A 20,092-nucleotide genomic window follows, 5' to 3' on the forward strand; every position below is an offset into this window, starting at 1 on the left:
GCGGGGAGGAGTCTGCTGGAGGCAATGTAGGAGGCAGTCCAGGCCAAGAGTAGGACGGTGGGGGACGGATCTTAGCTGCTGCTGGTAGGCTCCATTTTCCCTACCCGCCTCTGAGGAAGTGGCACCATTGATGGGCAGTGAATGGGGTGGCAGTAGAGAGACAAACATGGGAGAATGGCAGTGACCTGCCCAGAGGCCCAAGCCATGAAGAGGGAGCTGCTGAGTCCGAAGAGAGACCTTGAGCCCCCGCAGGAAGGAGCATCAGGCTGGCAGAGCGTATCCCAGCCATGGGCACGAGGGGGGCGCACGGGTTCTGCATTGCCATGCTTACCCCGCAGGTGCCCTGCTGCCTCGTGGACTCTGCAGCCCGCGTTAGGCGCCTAGGTTCCTTGGACCAGCTATGGAGAGAAACGGGGCTGAAGCATGGGGCTGTGCGGAGCCGCCTGCTGAGCCGCCGAACCAGCCAGCAGGTGAGGCCCAAGAGCAGCGAGAGTTTCAGCCTTGCGCTCCCGCGAGCTGGGCTCCAACGTTGGGCTGGAGGGAGGCGTCTCTCCTGACGCGGGATTCTCTGTGACCTGAGCTGGGGCAGAGCTTTACCTCCTCCCTCCCCCTGAAAAAGGGAAGGTGCTAGTGGTCCCATTGCCTCTTCTGCCGCTAGCTGGGGGGAGGGGTCTAGCGTTCATGGGAGACGGAGGCGCCACGTCCCCCTTGGCCTGGGAGATGGAGTTCGAACCCCGTACATTTGGCGTTAGGATTCAGTCTCCTCCCAGGCACTGCCCTGACCTCTGGCTTGAGTCGCTTTCTCTTGCCTGGGCCTATGCCCACTGCAGCATGTTAGGCAACGCGCAGCAGCATGACGAGGAGACAGACGTTCCCCAGACGCTCCACAGCTCCGTGGGTTGGGCACTTGGCTGGGTTCCTGACCCTGCTCCGCTCTGGCAGAGGAAGGAACTGAACCTGGGTCAGCCACAGCCCAGGCAGCTCGACCCCCTTCTGCAGGGGCGGGTGCACCAGTGGCTAGACTTTGGGCAGGCCTCTGAGCCTGCCTCCTGCGCGACTGCTTTGCAGAGCTGCGAGTCCTGGCACCCGCCGGGGAGAGGAGTCGCCCAAGCGATACTCAAGAGGAACATGGGCTCTGGGCCAAGAGGTGAGTACGTACAGCTGAGCTGCTGGCTGGCAGCGCCATGATGTAACTACTCACCACCTTCTTGGGGGACGGGGATACCAAATTAGGCCCCCGCGGTGGCATGGAACCTCACAAAGGGGAGCTGCACAACAATGAAGACTCTAGGCCAGTGGTCACCCACCAGTCGATCGGGATCTACTGGTCGATCTTGGAGCCTCTGACGGGATCGTCACTGGTTTGGCCACGGGCTACAAAGCACAGCACTTCAGCTGCCCCTCCCCCCCACACTGCTGCGCATCTCCTGCCCTTTGCCTTGGAGCTCCCCGTTCCCCTGGGAGCCTCCTGCTTGCAGCACAGAGCAGGGAAGGGAGAGGAGGGGTGCTGATGTCAGGGTGTCCCCTCTTCTACCCTGTATTCTATCTCCACAGAACGGGGGAGGGGGAAGGGTGGGGGAGGTGCAGCACAACAGGGCTTGGGATGGGGGAGTTTGCTGGCAGCTTTTGAGAGCAGGATGGGGCCAGGGCAGGGGGGAGCCTGCCTTAGCCCCACTGCACCCCCACCCAAGGTAAGCAGTGTCCAGCTGGAGACAGCTCTGAGCCCCTGCCCCAGTCATGAACCCCACCTGCACCCAAAGGCCCTGTCCTCGCCTTGAGCCCCATGGAACTAAACTCCTTTAGAGACCCTACCCCCCCCACACCAATTCTCTGCCCCAGACTCAGCTCAGAGCCTCCGTGCACTCCAAATCCTTAGCCCAAGACCAGAGCCTGTGCCCCTACCCTCTGCCCCTGCCTGGTGAAAGGGTGGGAGGAAGAGAGGACAGAGTGCAGGGGCAAGGCCTTGGAGAAGGAGCATGAAGAGGCAAGGGTATTCGGGTTTGAGGTAGATCTTACATTGCACTTAGAAAGGTGGGAGACCACTGCTCTAGGCCATGCCTACGTGACCACATTGCCGGCCTAGGTTACATTAGCCTCTGTGGGGAACAGCCTTCCTTGGAGGCTAGGAGTCCGGGGGGCGCAGAAAGAAAATTCCAGGTTGTGTCGGTGTTCCCAGAGCAGCTGGAGGAGCCCCAGTTTTGGGGCTCAAGAAACCACCAGTGAGTGGTGGCGTCGCCTTGCAATGCAGGTTTGGGATGATGAGCATCAGCTGCAGAACTTCTGGCTGGACTCACCCCAGCCCTCCTGGGCAGGGACATCACAGCACGACCTGCACGGTTGGCTAAGAACCCAGCCACGCCAGACTGCGCCGCCTCAGTTGCTTTGAAGCCAGAAACCCAGCATTAAGGGCAGCTGCCAGGCACGTGTGCAGTGCCACGAGTCCCTGCCTGCCGTGCACCACTGTGCCGCTGGGCAATAGGGCCAGCCCGAGAAAAGGGCTGTAGGGGCTCAAAGTGCAGCTTGATGGCTCAGGGAGACGGCAAAAGGGCATTTTAATAGGGAGCCAGGGTGGTGCATGTTGCTGCAGGGCGCTCAGCCTGGACTTGGCTCTTTTCCAGCCCAGCGTGACTCCTGTGATTGCTGGGTGTAGGAAACAGAACACGGTCCCAGCGCCTGTGGGGGTGTCTGCATGCTGGCCTGGGGCAGGAAACGGGCCACAGTCAGTCAGCGTCTGTGGTGAACCAGTACAAACGGATTCTGTTCCAAAGTGGGGGTTTTATTCTGTGCTGGGAACCAGGCAAATCCAACATTTTGCACGTAAGGAATTCAGGAAACAAAGGGGAAAGGACAGTCACTTGTGGGTCACGGGTCCGTTCGCCAGCCGTGGCTCTCACAAGTCAGCGCACCGGCAGCTCTGGGAGCCTTTCAATGCCCCCATCCGGGGGAATGGGCGGGGCCGTGCCGCTCTTGCTCGTGGTCCAGCAACTGGGGAGGTTCTGACAATGGATTTGCTGTGGGTGTCTCAGATCCGCAGGTTCCTAAGTCAGCAGCATCTTTGCTACCTGAGAAGCCCCACTAGGTGCTAGTGCATCTCTCCTTTCCCTAGGCCTGTCCCCTCCTGCTGTCTGCAAGGGCTACCCTCCAGGGCCTAGCCGCATTCTCCAACACAGCACAGGTTTGTGGGAACTCCTGCCACAGCCACTGCCCCGTATCTGGCTTAGGTGAGAGGAGGGGGAGACCCTGAAGGTCCCACAGCAACAGCTCCAAGTACAACTAAGCAATATAAAGAAACTGAAGGGGAGGGGCAGCTTCCTTTCCACCAGGCCTTGGACAGCTGCACGCACACCGCAGTGGTCAGTGTAGAGCCTGGTAGAACATCACCTGGAGGCCGGCAACAGCTGATGTAAGTAACACTGTCAACACTGGCACGCTGTCACCAGTGACTGCGCCACTCGGGCAGGTGGTGTTCAATCAGCGTAGTGGAGCAGTTTGGTCAGCAGGAGTGAAATTGACACAGACACTTCCAACTGCCTTGCCTCACCCTAACTGTAGCGTGGAGACCAGACCCACGTTAAACTAATTCATCAAATGCCTGTGAACTGTCTGGATACTTTAAAAAACCATAATAGAGGCTTAAAAACCAACAGTGACCAAACAGGTATTGCGACAGCTGAACAGCCTAAGAGAGATGGTCAGAGACAAAAGGTGTATCTTAAAAACTGGAAGTCTCCTACTGAGGAAAATAAAAAGGACTCTGGAAAGTCAAGTAGAAACAGGGCTAAGGCCGGCCAAAAAGAATTTGAAGAGCAACTAGCAAAAGCCAGAAAACTAACAGGGGATCTCCATGCAGCTCTGAAGGGATCTCCATGCAGGTGGACAGAGCTGTTCCAGTAGCCATGGTGTACTGGGATTTCTAGGCCTTGGACAAGGTCCCTCTCCAAAGGCTTTTAAGCCAAGTGAGCTGTCGTGGGAAGGTCTCTCGTGGATCAGTAACTGGATAAGGTAGGAAACAAACAGTAAGAAGAAATAGTCCCTTCACACAGAGGAGAGAGGTAAATCGCTGTCCCCCAGAAGCCTGGGAGACCAGGGCTGTTCAGGGTTCACAAGTGATCTGGAAAAAGAGGAAGGCAGTGAGGTGGGAAAGGGTCTAGATATGAAATTATTCAAGATGGTTAAGTCCAAAGAAGACTCCGAAGAGTCACCGAGAGCTCTCAAACTGTGTGACTGGGCATCAAAATGGCCAGGGCCGCCCCATGCATAGGCAGAATACTAGGCTGCGTAAGACACCCCCAGGACATCTGAGAGCAGCCAGGCATTTAACCCTCTCCTTGCTGGACTCCCCAGGTAAGTGCCATGGGGAGCGGATGGGAAAAGTGTGTGAGGCACCTGGCTGGGGGTGGGAAAAAATTACTTGCAGGGGGTTGCATAGGGCCCCATAAATTCTAAGGACAGCTGTGAAAACGGCAGATGAAATCCAGTGTTGATAAATGCAAAGTAATAAACGTTGGAAAATACAATCCCACCTACCGCCACAAAATGATGCCATCTAACTGGCCTGTTCTTGCTCCAGAACGATCCTGGAGCCAAGCAGGATAATTCTCTGAAAACATCTGCTCAACGGGCCACAGCAGGAGTATGAAAAATAAACAGGACATTTGTAAAGGGATAGAAAATCAGAGCGTCAATATCCTGTCACCTGATAAATCTGTGTGGCACGGACACCTTGAATCCTGCCGGCAGGTCTGGCTGTGCCCTCTCGAAAGAGGAATCAGAACTGGAAAAGGTACAGAAAAGGGCAACAGCAATGACAGGGAGTAGGAACGGTTTCCATGAAAGGAGAGACTGAAAAGGCTTGGACTGTTCAGCTTAGAAAAGTGGGGGATAAGGTGGGGACTAGGGCAAAGGTTGATAAAATCACAAATGCAGTGAAGAAAGTGTGGTATTTGCCCCTTCATGTAATGAGAACCTGGGGGCACCTGATGAAATTAACAGGCAGCAGGTTTAAAACAAAAGGAAGCACTTCACAATCCATCTGTGGAACTCCTTGCCAAGGGATGTTAAGGCCAAAAGTGTAACTGGGTCCCAAAAGCCTTAGGCAAGCTTGTGGAGGGCCGGCCCGTCAATGGCTATAGGCCCAGCTGGCCAGGGATGCAATTCCAGGCTCTGGGTGTGGCTAGCCTTGGACTGCAGTACTGGGATCCGATGCTGGGATGAATCGCTCAATAACTGCTCTGTCCGCTCCCTCTGGGGCACCTGGCATGGCCACTGTCCAACGACAGGCCGCTGGGGGAAGTGGGCAGCTGGTCTCACCCCGTCTGGCTGTTCCTAGGAGGCAAGTGAGGGAACTTGGTCTGAGGCTCCAGCTGGGCGCTGGTGTGAGTTAGCCAGGGTAAGCGGGGGGAGGGTTAGAGGATCAGAGTGCTGGACTCTGGCACCTAAAGCAGCTGTGAGTTGCCTACCTGCCTCGGTGGGTCTGGCCTGAGATGTTTTGGCCCAAATGCTCCTTCTGGGGCATGCTCTTTATTAGGGGTGTTAAGCGGCTAACCAGGAAGCACGAGGCTTACTGGTTAACCAGCCCCTGCCGGTGAACTCTGCTGGCAGCCGCCTAAAGCAGCCCCAGCCACAGAGGGGCTGGTGGGCTGGGCAGTGGGACCCCACGGCCCTGGCAGGCCCTAAGTGAAAATGGTTACCCGCTAGCGTTTAACTGACTGTCTTAACCTCCCTGTTTACACTGTAGGCACTGGCGCTACACGAGCGGCTCCCGCCGACTTCAAGAGGCCAGCCTGATGGCCGTGAACTCGGAATCCCGCAGGCCGGAGGGAACGCCAGCCAGCTTGGTGGCTCTGGACAAGGTTTTAGAGCGGGATAGAGACTGCCCGGTAGGGTGTAGCATGTCCCCTGTACCAGGCGCTATCCCAGGAGGCGTCAAGGGCAGTCAGGGTACTGAGCAAAGGCCACAAGAGGCGAGTTTATGCTCTGGAGATTTCCCTGCAGGGAAGTCCAGGCCTTGGTTTGAAGCCCTGTCAGGACAAGGCAGGCCCCGAAAGGCTAAACACGGACACAGATCTGCTGCTGCCCCAGACGCGTGGCTTGGGACGAGACAGAGAGAGGTTCCCTGGGAATGCTGCTGCCCGGATTCCTCTGTTCAGAAACAGGCAGGTAAAAGCCCCAGGGCTGAGACGTGACCAGGTTTAGCGGAGGATTCGTGCAATTAGGAACCACGCGCCAGTGAACCCGGAGGCGGGCTCTGCCGCTCTCAGGCAGGCTCTTCCCGGGTGCAGTCGCATTATGGAAGCGGCAGGTTTGGGACCTGCTGCTGAACACGGGGGATTTATGGAGCAAGGCTGCGAGGGCCGAGAGGCAGTGGGCTGCCCGGGATAGGAGGGGCCGCCATTCCCAGCCTCAGGGACACGGAAGAGCACAGCCCGGGACGTGCTAAGGAGGGAAAGGCGCCAGAGGAGCAAGGAGCAGTGGCAGGAAAGCGGCCGGGCTGGGCAGCAGTGTTGCCTAGAAGCGCCCTGAGCCAGAAGGAAGGGACGGGCCAGCAAAGACAAGTCTGGCCTGGGCTCCAGCCTGGGTATGGAGCCTCCCTGCTAAGCCCCCAGGCGCCGTCACTGGCAGTGACGCCTGCAGCATTGACAGCCCCGCTTCACAGCGCCCGGCGCCGGGAGCAGGGATACGCAGCCCGGCACGAGGCTCAAGCGCCGCCCACCAGCACGAGCCCAGCTCCCCCGCGCTCTGCTCCAGCACCAACCCGCCTGCCCCGGGGCCCGTGGTGACTCCTAGTGCCCGGTGGGCAGGCGCTTCCGCCTGGCACCGACACTTTTCCCAGGCTCACTGGCAGCGCCCCGGCCAGTCCCGTCTGCACAAGCACCACTGGAAAGGAGACCAGCCCGCCTCCACCTGTACTCAACAGTCGCTGTGCTCTGGCCTGGCCCGGGAGGCAGCAATTAAACCAGCTGCTGGCCCCACAAGGCCCAGTCGGACGCTGTGAGCAGCTGCGCCCCCGCCCGTCACGTGCTCTTGCTGCCGTTGCGCAGGCCAACGCCCTGGGCCTTTGCGTCCAGTTTCAAGTGTGTCCGGCTGAATTTCTTAATCAGGGTCCCCGGGAGCAAGGCCGCCACGGCCATGGCCAGCAGCTGCAGCAAGGTGCCCCACGACCACAGGGCATCCAGGGAGGTGATCTGCGAGAGGATGGCGCCCGTCTGCACACAGATGAAGTTATAGGGGATCAGACCTGGAAGAGTCAGCGGGAGAGGCCAGTTACTGGACAGCCGTTCCTACTGCCACGTGTGCGCTCCCGACGGCTCTGGCCAGGCACCCGCAGGGCACAGGGTCACACTGGGTCACCTCTCCCCTGCCACCAGCGAGAGCACAGCTCAGTGCTCCGGGGGCTCACTTGCTTCGCTAGCACGGAGGGAGACTGACCCCCTGAAGCAGGAGACAGGCTATCCGCCCTGGGGAAGGCTTTCTGGGCAGGCTGCGCCCCATCTGATCTGACACAGCTGGGGTCCTGGCTCCACTCCCAGCGCCTGACGCAGCCACGGCTGTGCAGCGACCAACAGGGCAGTGCCGGTAGAGAGGCCGGCACACATGGGGCTGGGCCAGGAGCGAGCTCCTGCAGGGCTAAGACACGGGTTTGTGCCGCCGGGGATAAAACGCTCGGGTTGGACAGCCAAGCAGCAAGGCCGTCTCCTACACGCTCCTTAGGAACCATCGTCCCCCAACAGCAAACCCAGACACACTGCTAGCAATGCGCTGAGTTCTCCCCAGGACCAGCCACGGTGCCCCGAGAAGAGGTCACCCCGTCTTACCAAGAAGGACGGAGAAGAAGAACTGAGAAACTGGGATGTTCAGGATCGGAGACGCCAGGTTCAGAAACCAGTTGGGGGTCATGGGGAAAAGTCTCAGAAACAACAAGAAGAAAAACAAGCTGCTCCTGTTCTGCTCCACCTGCCATGGGACAGAAAAGCAGGTCAGCGCTGCCCCGGACGCCTGCCGGCCATTTCAATAAGCTCCCGCCCGGAATCCAACCGAACCCGCCGTGGCTCCGCTCCCCCGAGCCAGACACCCCGTGGCTGGGCCAGTTCCCGGGGTGTGACTGGCTAGTGGAGCGGGGGTCGCTGGCAAAGAGACGGGAGCTGAACCACCCCTGGCAGCGGCAGCAGCACTGTCTGCACCTTCCCCTGCTTTCCCACAGGGCCATTCGGTTCCCAGCCGCTCGGGTCTAACGCAGCAGCAGAGTCACAGCGCAGAGGGGCAGGATGACCGCGCGGCCTTAGCAGCTCCTTACGGCCCGAGCGCACCTTTTGCTGTGCTTGGGCAGCAGCACGGGGGACAGAATCAGGGTGTGATCAGCCAGATGCGATCCACACCCGCAGGGCAAGCGCCGGCCAACACTTAACCCTCCTTCCCCGAGACAACTCCCACTAGGCAACGCTGCCTGGCAGCAGCACCTGCACGCTTGGGCCTTAGGAAAAGGCCTGGCTGGAGCGCTCCCCGGGCCGTGCTTGGGTATCGATCCACGCTAACAGCTCAGAGAGCCTACAGGAGGCTTTGCACTTAGTGCCCGCACTGGGGGAGGGGGGGGGGGTTGGTTAAAAAGGAAGAGGCCAAAGCAAGCCCCTCCCTCCTGCACCAGGCACCTGCCACTATGCGCCACTGCCTCCCTCAGCCTCCAAGCTGCATTCACCACGTTATCCTGCAGTTACAACCAGGCCGACGCTCCCGTGAAGCGAATATCAGCCAGCCCCGGGCCTTGCCCCGTTTAAGCAGACCCAAGGCGGGGGTGGGGTAAAGCAGCTTCCAGCCCAGGAAACATCCCCGCTCCGCTCACAGGCGGCCCTCTCGGGGGACAGCAGGCAGGCCGGGCACCAGGGCAGGAGGTCCCTGGGCGGAGTCAGGCATTGATCTTTAAATGGGAATACGGAAACTGAGTCTACTCCAAGTTCCCACTTGCAGAATTCAGCCGTTGCTTGCGGGCCGACTCCCGGGAGCGCCGAGCTTCCCTCCCTCGCTCCGTTTCCACGGCATTCGGTTCCTGCCGGCTGTACGGGTCCAGCAGGCTTACGGCCGAACGAGCCCGTTTCTGCCTGGGCATCCAAGTGACTTACCAAGCTCCGGCGAGTCGCCCTGCCTGGAGGGAGGTTGCTAGGACGTTGGGAAAGCAGCACAGAGTGACTGACCAACATGGACCCCCCCAGCCGCTCTTCCAATTCCTTTTCAGAGTAAGCTGGGCTGACGCTAGAAGGCCCGGCCATGCCCGCACAGACCCTGCTGCTTACGGTTTGGGTCCAGCGGACGGGTACCAAAGCCAGAAGGACACAGAGGACTAAGGACCCACAAATCCAGGGCCTGGACTAAGGAGCAGCCACGGGGTCGCTTGCGGCTCAGCTCTGGTCAGCCGTCCCCGGGCCTGAGCAGAGGGGCTAGCAGGGATCTCTTTACCTTCTTTTGCAGCATGGCCACTCTCTCAGGAAACCAGCAGACCACGAACTGTTTCCCAAAGGACGCGGAGAGCAGGTAACAGCAGGTGGCACCCACCGACGTCAAAGCAGAGCACAGCAGCAGCCCCGTCCATGGTCCAAACAGAGCTCCAGCGAGGATGTTCTGGCAGAACAGAGGCAGGGGCTGAGACCTTACAACTAAGACTGGAGCAAAGCATCGAGCCAGGGGTACGCCATCACAGCCAGCCCAACCTTCCTGGGCCACACAGCGGCCAGGATAGGGACCCAGCCGTCCCCTTTTCTCCCCTGGGGTGCGGCGCCAAGGCCAGGTGTGCGCTTTCGGTATGAACGCTCCAGCGGCAGGCGCGCCCATCCAGACAAGGCTGGGAGCTGGGGGCATGTCGACCACGCCAAGGCAGGAGGGAGCCCTGATACCTTCACATGAGCCCTGGGCACACGTGGGGCAGGGCAGCACTGAGCTCTGTGTCCGTGAGGCGCCGCCATAATGCAAGCGGCCACATTGCCTGGCTCAGGGCAGGAGAGCTGCGTCCGGACTGAGCACCGCAGTCCCGTCCTCGAGTCCGGGAGCTTTGCTGCCTCAGGGAAGAGATTCACCCGCTTGTTCCCTCAGGCTAGGCTTGCAAGGCACCACGCTCGGGTTACCCCAGCGCCTGCACTGTGCAGCCAACACCTTAGCATCAGCCGACGACCGGCCCAGGCCCACAGCCACCTGGGCTGCTGCGGAAACGTACCAGCGAGGGAGCATATACAACCGATATACAGCTCTCCGGGGGCAGGAGCCAGGAAGAACCAGCCCGAGAGCGCCCAGCCCAGCAGTCTGGCAACCGACCAAGGGCAATGGTTGGGCGGGAGCCTGCAGACACTGACTCTGACCTCACCCCTCAATATTCATTGTCTACCTCTACAATACAGCTAAAAACGAGTCACCCCAGAGCGTGTGTCTGGAAAGCCTGGCCGTGTGGCGTCTGGGGAGGGGGGTCGCCGTCGAGCTAGAGGAACAGCGCACAAGCTCCCTGTGCGAGGCTCTGACCCTGGCGCTACACACGGGGGGATAGAAAACAGCAGGGACGAGCAGCCTCCTCACTAACCCTGGATGGTTCACCCCCTGCAGAGTTTGGTATCTGCCGCCGGCTGGTCCATCTAGTCCCCAGGTGAGGGGCGGCCTAGGCATGTCTCAAGCCCCGGCACGCTCCAGGGATGGCACAAAGCCTACAGAGCAGAGCCCGGGCAACCGGGAGGCGAGAGGACGGGCCAGGATGGGGGTTCCCAATCAGCGTGAGAGACCAGGGACTGGAAGACCCCCGGCAAGAGCAGTGAGGGACAAGGAAGCGCGCAGGCGCGATGGGCTGCGTACCAGGAAGCTGGAGCCGGGGATGGCGAAGGACTGCTTGTAGAGGTAGGCAGCACAGAACAGCAGCAGCACGTAGTTCTGGTGCTCTTGCTTATAATCCTGTAGAAACTCAGCAAGCTCTCGCAGCTCCTCCAGGTCCGACGGGAACTTGAGGGACCTGGGAAGGAAGAGAATCACCCAGCTAAAATAAGAACACAAGGTCCATCTAGCCCAGTGTCACCGCCCAGGCCAAATAGCTGCACCTCGTTTTACAGATGGGGAAACCGAGGCAGATTAGGTGACATCAAGTCGGAGAAGTCTGTGGCACACTGTCTAGTGACTCAGGGACATTCTCCTTTGAATACCCGGCTTCCTAGGAAACCTCCCAGCAGGCTCTGGACCAACCTAGGACTTGTCTTAACATGAATAGCAGTGCTACACGGCAGAGCAGGTTCCTGCTTTATCTACACAGAGCCCCCACTTGGCTGGACAAGTGTTCCCAGGCCTGACCTTCGGTGCTGCTCAGCCGACCCCGGCAGCCTGCATAGAACAAGCTGAAACTGCCAGAACCGGAGAGCGTTTTCCCCACCTGCTCTTCAGCAAACCAACAACGAACTGTCCGTTTTTGCATCCAGCCTGGAGCAGGACTGAAAACGCAGCGTGCGGGGCAGCGCTAGACGGGCCTGGCGCCAGTGCACAAACACTGTGTGGCTTGCGAGCAACTGACATTCCTCGCGGGGGCGGGGCCGGAGCCCCCGGCACTGGGATTACTTGGCCACCGCAGTGCTGACTATCCCCGGTCACTGCGGCCCAGCTCAGACTGCCGGCTACACGCTGGACGTGGTGTTTGTGCTGAGGCTGGAGGTGTGACAACTGGAGAGATTTCCCCTCGCAGGGACTGATCGCTGCATGCTGTGATTTAAGGCTGGGGCACCAACGTTCCCTGTAAGCTGGGTGCTTGTGCGGCCGATCAGGAGAGATACGAATGCCGCCCAGCTGATTAGCAGCGTGCCCAGCTAGGTTTCTGTTTCTATTGGTGGTGCACATTCGCATGCGCCTTGGTGCATATACAAATTATTCAGCATCTGGATGGAAAATTTAGAGTGAAATTTGCTAGGCGCTTTGATGGCTCATCCCCAGAGATCAATTGGACCTGGTCATTCTTGAGGAAGAATATTATTCAACCAGCAGGCTGGTGTGACCAGGACTGTACGCTGATCTTTTATCTTCCATTGTTGGGTAGGTGCTGTGTATGTCTTCCTCAGTTTCCACCTCGCGTGTCGTCATGGTTCACATCGATCCTCCGGCAATGGGTGGAGAAAGCTCAGGTAGCAGGAACCTCACAATGAACTGGACAAACTGCTTCAGAAAGTGACTTGAAATCTCATCTTTGCTTCCCCCACGGTGTCCCCCAAGTCCCTATCAGATGGTTTATGCCGATGAGCAAAGGAACATCTTTGTGAGTGCAAACGATGCTCGGTGGCAAAAGTCTTTGCTCAGTGGCAATTACAAGTCCCTCCCCCATTGTTGATAAACTAGGCAAATATAACTTAGATAGGGCCACGATAAGGTGGGTGCATAATTGGCTGGATAACCGTAGTCAGAGAGTTGTTGTTAACGGTTCTAAATCCTGCTGGAAAGGGATAACAAGTGGAGTTCCTCAAGGGTCTGTTTTGGGACCCGTACTGTTCAATATCTTCATCAATGATGTAGATATTGGGATAGAGAGTACTCTTATTAAGTTTGCAGATGATACCAAACTGGGTGGGGTTGCAACTTCTTTGGAGGATAGGGACATAATTCAAAATGACCTTAGCAAGTTAGAGAAATGGTCAGAGGTAAACAGGATGAGGTTTAATAAAGAGAAATGCAAAGTGCTCCACTTAGGAAGGAACAATCAGTTCCATACATACAAGATGGGAAGCGACTGTCTAGGAAGGAGCATGGCAGAAAGGGATCTAGGGGTCATAGTGGACCACAAGTTGAATATGAGTCAACAGTGTGATGCTGTTGCAAAAAAAGCAAATATGATTCTAGGTTGTATCAACAGGTGTGTTGTAAGCAAAACTCGTGAAGTCATTCTGCCGCTCTACTCTGCACTAGTTAGGCCTCAGCTGGAGTACTGTGTCCAGTTCTGGGCGCCACATTTCAAGAAAGATGTGGAGAAATTGGAAAGGGTACAGAGAAGAGCGACAAGAATGATTAAAGGTGTAGAGAACATGACCTATGAAGCCAGGCTTCATGAACTGGGCTTGTTTAGTTTGGAAAAAAGAAGATTAAGGGGGGACATGATAGCGGTTTTCAAATATCTAAAAGGGTGTCACAAGGAGGAAGGCGAAAATTTGTTCCTCTTAGTTTCTGAGGACAGGACAAGGAGTAATGGGCTTAAAGTGCAGCAGGGGAGGTTTAGATTGGACATTAGGAAAAAATTCCTAACTGTCAGGGTGGTCAAATATTGGAATAAATTGCCAAGGGAGGTGGTGGAATCTCCCTCTCTGGAGATATTTAAGAACAGGTTAGATAGACATCTGTCAGGGATGGTGTAGACGGAGCTTGATCCTGCCTTGAGGGCGGGGGGCTGGACTTGATGACCTCTCGAGGTCCCTTCCAGTCCTATTATTCTATGATTCTATGATTGTTAGGAAACAGTTGTTACTCTATGAGCTTCTGGAGAGTTCACACTGAATTGTCTCAGGCTGGAAGGTACGACAGCCACACCCATTCCAGTCCAAGGGTTGTTGGGATCACCATGTTGCACAATCTACTCTCTGGACTGGCATCTGACCTGACTGGGTGAAAGCCAATAGGGCGACACATCCACTATTATCTACAAGGAAACACCCATAGAATGCAAGGCAGGTAAAGAGACAGTACATCTACAATCACTGCTATCAACCAAGCTCATACAGGAACAAGACATACAAAACCTACTCGGTTACCAGGTCTGTTCAAACCTGGAGAAACTCTGTTACAGAGAAAGATAAAAGGAGTTTAACAGAGGGAGACCCGTTCTTAGACGACATGGCCTGAATCCCACCTCCGAGCTAACTGTGCGTTAATTTACTCAGAGAAAAATCAAGGAGCCCATTTAACTGTCCCACTTTTTCGTCTTTGCTCTAAGCACTCGTTTACTTCTCTTCTCCCCAAAGAGCTAAAAAGAACTGGGCCTACACAGCTCATTTAAATATCAGCACATCCTTTCTATAGAACCAGACAGCAGCCTGAAAGATTTCACCATGTGCCTGGGGCCATCTGTTGGCACTCCGATTCCAGAGGGGAGTCATCTCCAGAGTCCTGAAAATCCACAGCTATCTGCAGACGTGGATGTGGAAATCTGCGGCTCATTTTTGTGAATCCAGATGCTGATACAAATTTTGCACTTGGTACCCTGCTAATCTGCAGATACTCGTGGGTAACTGCAGATGTGGATATCCACGGCTCTTTTTTGCAGCTACAGATGCAGACACGCCACTACTCATCTCTAGTTCTACCCCATCATTAAAGGGCTTTACTTTCCGTGCTGCACAGTAGAGTTCTGCACTTGGACAGTCAGAGATCTCTTCACACCACATTTTTTGGTTTCAGTAACAGCCAAAGCTAAATGCTTTCCAAACAGAAAAGAGGGCACAATCGCAGCCCCGAAAGGTGGGTAATATAAAGACAAGCAGACCCAGGCTAGGGAAAAGAGAGATAAAAATATTAGAGTGATCAAAATTTGCCTTATTGTTAAAATAACATTAAGCTAATAAGCCAGCTGGTCTTGCCCTGACAGCAAGGCAGAGGCAGGCCTGCAACCGGGTCAGATCCTCAGTGGGTATGAATTGTCCTGACTCTATTGCCCTGTTGGAGCTATGACAATGTGCACCAGCTGAGGTTCTCCCCCAGAGCACAGGGGCCTTGAGAGCAAACTGAGGTAACACACCGCAAATGGTATGTTACAATCCACAGGTACATGATGCAATGAGAGCTGGTCCCTGCGGACAGGGTAACTATTGCTTGGCTTTGGCTTGTTTTCTGGGTGGTAATACCTGGTGTTGGGGCAGCGACAGGCTCAAAGCTGTCCAAACCTTTGAACAACAACTGTTAGGCGAGGTTAAAATCGAAAGGAACCCAACTAGAAATGGCTGGCACAGGTTTAGGCTTGGATGTGCTTGCTGTGAAAAAAGGAAGTTTGATTAACAGTTCCATGGCCTTGAACCTGCCTCGAGTGGTCACTTCCCAGGACCCTAGTGTCTCAGTGCTGAGAAGCAGAAGACCCTTTTGTGCAACAGAGGTGCCTTGAGTGGGATGTTCTCTTCGACGGTTCTCTGCTTCGGAATACACTCTTCTTAGGCCTCATCAGGCCCCAATAGGCTGCCTTTCAGGGGCCATTACACCCAGCTCCTTTTGCTGGGTCTCTTGGGAAGGCGACACTGAGGGCTGCTATTTCAGGAGCAAGGTGTTATCTTTCTACAGTGCTGCTCTAAGGACTAGGCACACTCTACACTTCAAAGGTTGACAGAGCTAAGTTTTCAACAAGTGTTACGCCGCCACCCCCCCCCCCCCAACCCTTGAGTGGCATAGTTATGCCACTGCTGCTGCCACTGCAAACGTCTGGGAATGGGAGAACACTATTAGCAGAGATGGGGTGGTCTTACACTGAGGGACAGGCATACTACCCTGGGAGATGGGGTGGTAAAATACTGATGGAAAAATTCCTAATCAAGGAGTACTACCATTGGAGATGGGATGGTCTCATATTGATGGAAAAATTCCTACTGCAGGGCTGCGTCTAGACTGGCAAGTTTTTCCGCAAAAGCAGCTGCTTTTGGGCAAAAACTTGCCAGCTGTCTACACTGGCCATTTGATTTTGCGTAAAAGCACTGACGTTCTACTGTCCGAAATCAGTGCTGCTTGCACAAATGCTTTGACATTCCCGTTCGGGCAAAAGCCCTTTCCTGGAAATGTTTTTGCGCAAGAGGGCCAGTGTAGACAGCTAAAAACTGTTTTCCGCAAAAAAGCCCCGCTAGTGAAAATGGCGATCGGGGCTTTCTTGCGCAAAACCACCTCTAGATCGGCACGGACGCTTTTCTGCAAAAAGTGCTTTGGTGCAAAAGCGTCCGTGCCCAGCTAGGCGCTCTGTTCTGCAAATGCTTTTAACGGAAAAACTTTCCCGTTAAAGGCATTTGCGGAAATTCAGGCCAGTCTGGACCTAGCCCAGACGTACCCCCAGCGGCCCGGGGCAGCCTGCTCGCGGGCGGGGCGCTCCCTGCTGCGGGGGCATCTCTGCACCGCCACAGCTCCAGCCCCCGCCCCCCGCCCCGATCCGATTTCGCTGGCTCGCCGGGGCTAAACTTAGCTCGGGCCGGGCCCCGCCGCCTCTCGCAGGCGCTGCCCGCCCGGTGCCCGCAGCCCCGCCCCACCCACCTGGCGTCCCCGAGCCGCGCCGACAGCAGGTAGAGGCCGCAGGAGGCGGCGCCCAGCAGCAGCAGGAAGCCGCCGAGCGGCCGCATGGCGCGGAGCCGGGAGCGCGGGGGGCCGGCGCCGCGAACGGGCGGTCACGTGACGCGGGCTGGCCGTTCCTCCCGCCCCGCCCGAGCGCGATTGGCTCCCGGACGGCCTGAGGCCCCGCCCCCATGTCAGGCGGCGCGTGCGGGCCCCGCCCCCGCTCCGAGTGGAAGCGCGTGGCGCTCTTGCTCGGACTGGACGCAGGCGCGTGCCGGGGCAGCGCGCGAAAGGCACGTGGGGCTGGCGCGGGGCCGCCAACTGCCGCCCCAACCGCCGCACGAGGCGGGACCTAGCGAGCCGGGGCCCCAGGTCTCTGCGGAAAGCGCTGCCCGAGCCCGGCGCGCGCTTCGTGGCTAAGGCTTCGCTGAGGGCTGCCCCGCCCCGCCCCGCCGGCCACGCACCGAGCCCCCCTCCCCGCCCCCGCCGGCCACGCACCGAGCCCCCCCCGCCCCGCCGGCCACGCACCGAGCCCCCCTCCCCTCCCCCTCCCCGCCCCCGCCGGCCACGCACCGAGCCCCCCTCCCCTCCCCTCCCCGCCCCCGCCGGCCACGCACCGAGCCCCCCTCCCCTCCCCTCCCCGCCGGCCACGTGCCGAGCCCCCCGCCCCGCCCCGCCCCGCCCGTCCACGCCCCGAGCCCCCCGCCCCGCCCCGCCGGCCACGCCCCGAGCCCCCCGCCCCGCCCCGCCGGCCACGCCCCGAGCCCCTCCCCGCCCCCGCCCCCGCCGGCCACGCACCGAGCCCCTCCCCGCCCCCGCCGGCCGCCCCGAGCCCCTCCCCGCCCCCGCCGGCCACGCACCGAGCCCCCCTCCCCGCCCCCGCCGGCCACGCACCGAGCCCCTCCCCGCCCCGCCGGCCACGCACCGAGCCCCCCTCCCCTCCCCGCCCCCGCCGGCCACGCACCGAGCCCCCCTCCCCTCCCCGCCCCCGCCGGCCACGCACCGAGCCCCCCTCCCCGCCCCGCCGGCCACGCACCGAGCCCCCCTCCCCTCCCCGCCCCGCCGGCCACGCACCGAGCCCCCCTCCCCTCCCCGCCCTCGCCGGCCACGCACCGAGCCCCCCTCCCCTCCCCGCCCCGCCGGCCACGTGCCGAGCCCCCCGCCCCGCCCCGCCGTCCACGCCCCGAGCCCCCCGCCCCTCCCCGCCCCGCCGTCCACGCCCCGAGCCCCCCGCCCCGCCCCGCCGGCCACGCCCCGAGCCCCCCGCCCCGCCGGCCACGCCCCGAGCCCCTCTCCCCTCCCCGCCCCGCCGGCCACGCACCGAGCCCCCCTCCCCGCCCCCGCCGGCCACGCACCGAGCCCCCCTCCCCTCCCCGCCCCCCGCCGGCCACGCACCGAGCCCCCCTCCCCGCCCCCCGCCGGCCACGCACCGAGCCCCCCTCCCCGCCCCCGCCGGCCACGCACCGAGCCCCCCTCCCCTCCCCGCCCCGCCGGCCACGCGCCGAGCCCCCCGCCCCGCCCCGCCGGCCACGCACCGAGCCCCCCGCCCCGCCGGCCACGCCCGAGCCCCCCCCCCCCCCGCCCGCCCGGCCACACCCCGAGCCCCCCGCCCCGCCCCGCCCCACCGTCCACGCCCCGAGCCCCCCGCCCCGCCCCGCCGGCCACGCCCCAGCCCCCCGCCCCGCCGGCCACGCCCTGAACCCCCGCCCCGCCCCGCCGGCCACGCCCTGAACCCCCGCCCCGCCCCGTCGGCCACGCCCCGAGCCCCCCGCCCCGCCGGCCACGCCCCGAGCCCCCCGCCCCGCCGGCCACGCACCGAGCCCCTCTCCCCGCCCCGCCGGCCATGCACCGAGCCCCCCTCCCTGCCCCGCCCCGCCGGCCACGCACAGAGCCCCTCTCCCTGCCCCGCCCCGCCGGCCACGCACCGAGCCCCTCTCCCCGCCCCGCCGGCCACGCACCGAGCCCCCCCGCCCCGCCGGCCACGCACCGAGCCCCTCTCCCCGCCCCGCCCCGCCGGCCACGCACCGAGCCCTTCTCCCCGCCCCGCCGGCCATGCACCGAGCCCCTCTCCCCGCCCCGCCGGCCACGCACCGAGCTCCTCTCCCCGCCCCGCCGTCTCTGCCCGCGCCAGGCCTCGCGCTGGTCTATTTGAAGCACAGGAGAGTGCTTTCTAAAAGCCCCTCCCCCAGCCTTGTGGGAGGGACGACTGGTCCCGTGTCCAATTAATTACTGGGGACAACAAATGACAAAAGAGGCAAGGATTGCGGGCTAAAGGTTCATAACTAGGGAGCCGGATGGGGACACCGAGCAGAGAACCCCGGACTGCGCCCACTGCTCCTCCAAGCTGTCGATGGAGCCAGTGGATGCCGCCAGAGGAACTCTGCCCGGATTCGTGACACGAGGGAGGAGCGGAAATAGGTCCAATAGTCGCAGAGAACCCCCTCGTCCAACATCTTACTCCTGGTGTTATAGATGGCAACCTTTGCTAGGGCCAGGAGTAGGTTGACGAGGAGGTCTGCTCCCTCGGAGGCCACAACGGACCTGGTCGCCGAAAACAGCTTCCAGGTCTGGAGGAGATCCTGGTAGAATTCCGGCAGCTCTGAGAGGTCTCGCGGAAGGCCCCTCAGGTGGATAAAGAAGAGCTGCCGGTTGTATCGGAGCCCTCGGGGTCGGCGGAGGAAGGCGTGCGCCTAGGTGCCTCATGCCGGACGGCCTGAGGCCCCGCCCCCATGTCAGCCGGCGCGTGCAGGCCCCGCCCCCGCTACGAGTGGAAGCAGTTGCATGAATATATCTACCTGCACTAAAGAGTAGTCTCTGCAGGGCCTGGAGGTGGAAGGTCCGGACCTGGCTGCGCATGCAGACCAGGCCCTGGCCCCCCTCCTCCAGGGGGAGAGAGAGTGCAGTCCTGGCCAAAGGAACTCTAAAGCTGCCCTCTGGAGCTTGGTCAGGACCTCTGTGGCCGGGCGCAGGGTGTTGAGCCGGTGCCAGAGCATGGACAGGACCAGCTGATTTAACACCAGTGCCCTCCCGCGAAGGGAGAGACACTGGAGCAGTCCTGCCCATCTCCGCAGCCGCTCACCCACCCTGGCCTCCAAACCTTGCCAGTTTTCCGGCGGAGAAGGATGCGTGGCGGATAAATAGACGCCCAGATAGAGCAGCGGACCCGCTCTCCACCTGAGAACCTGGAGCGTGGGTGGGAGGGAGCCGGCCTGCCACCCGTCCCCGACCACCAGGCCAGAGCTCTTGACCCAGTTGACCCGGGCGGAGGAGGCTGCCGAGTAGATGGCTTGGCAGGCCTCCACCCGCGCCAGGTCGCCCGGGTCCTGGACCACGAGAAGCACGTCATTGGCGTATGCCAACAGGACCAGCCGCAGCTCTGGCTCTCGGAGCACCAACCCTGTCAACCTCCTACGGAGGAGACAGTGGAAGGGCTCGATCGCCAGAGCATACAGCTGGCCTGACAGCGGACACCCCTGATGTATTTCCCGCCCGAAGCTGACCGGCTCGGTCAGGGTCCAGTTGAGCCTGACCGGACACTCCGCGAGGGCATACAGCACCCGGAGAAAACCCACAAAACGGGGCCCGAAGCCGAAGGCCTGCAGGGTGCCCAGGAGATACCCGTGGTCCATCCTGTCGAACGCCTTCTCCTGGTCAAGGGACAAGAGGGCGAACGACAAGCCATCCTTACACCCGAGCTCTAAGAGATCCCGGACCAAATACAAGTTGTCAAAAATACTGCGGCCCGGGACGGTGTAGGTCTGGTCGGGATGGATCACGTCCGCCAGCACGGACCGCAGTCGCAGCGAGATGGCTTTTGCTACGACCTTGTAGTCCGTGCTGAGGAGTGAGACGGGACGCCAGTTCCGTAGGT

General features: G+C 60.1%; 1 protein-coding gene across 1 annotated transcript; it reads right to left on the reverse strand.

The window, feature by feature from the left end:
- Nucleotides 1-2,755: 2,755 nt before the first annotated feature.
- TMEM41A (transmembrane protein 41A) lies at nt 2,756-16,359 on the reverse strand. The gene is made up of 5 exons (XM_075937356.2): nt 16,204-16,359; nt 10,822-10,975; nt 9,448-9,609; nt 7,815-7,953; nt 2,756-7,237 (listed from the first exon to the last, which is right to left on the reverse strand). The coding sequence occupies exons 1-5, from the start codon at nt 16,287-16,289 to the stop codon at nt 7,014-7,016; spliced, it is 765 nt and encodes a 254-aa protein (XP_075793471.1). The 5' UTR covers nt 16,290-16,359; the 3' UTR covers nt 2,756-7,013.
- Between the last annotated feature and the right edge of the window lie 3,733 nt (nt 16,360-20,092).

The sequence above is a fragment of the Pelodiscus sinensis genome, chromosome 10 (genome assembly GCF_052426305.1).
Source record: "Pelodiscus sinensis isolate ZL-2025 chromosome 10, ASM5242630v1, whole genome shotgun sequence".
Classification (NCBI taxonomy): domain Eukaryota; kingdom Metazoa; phylum Chordata; order Testudines; family Trionychidae; genus Pelodiscus; species Pelodiscus sinensis.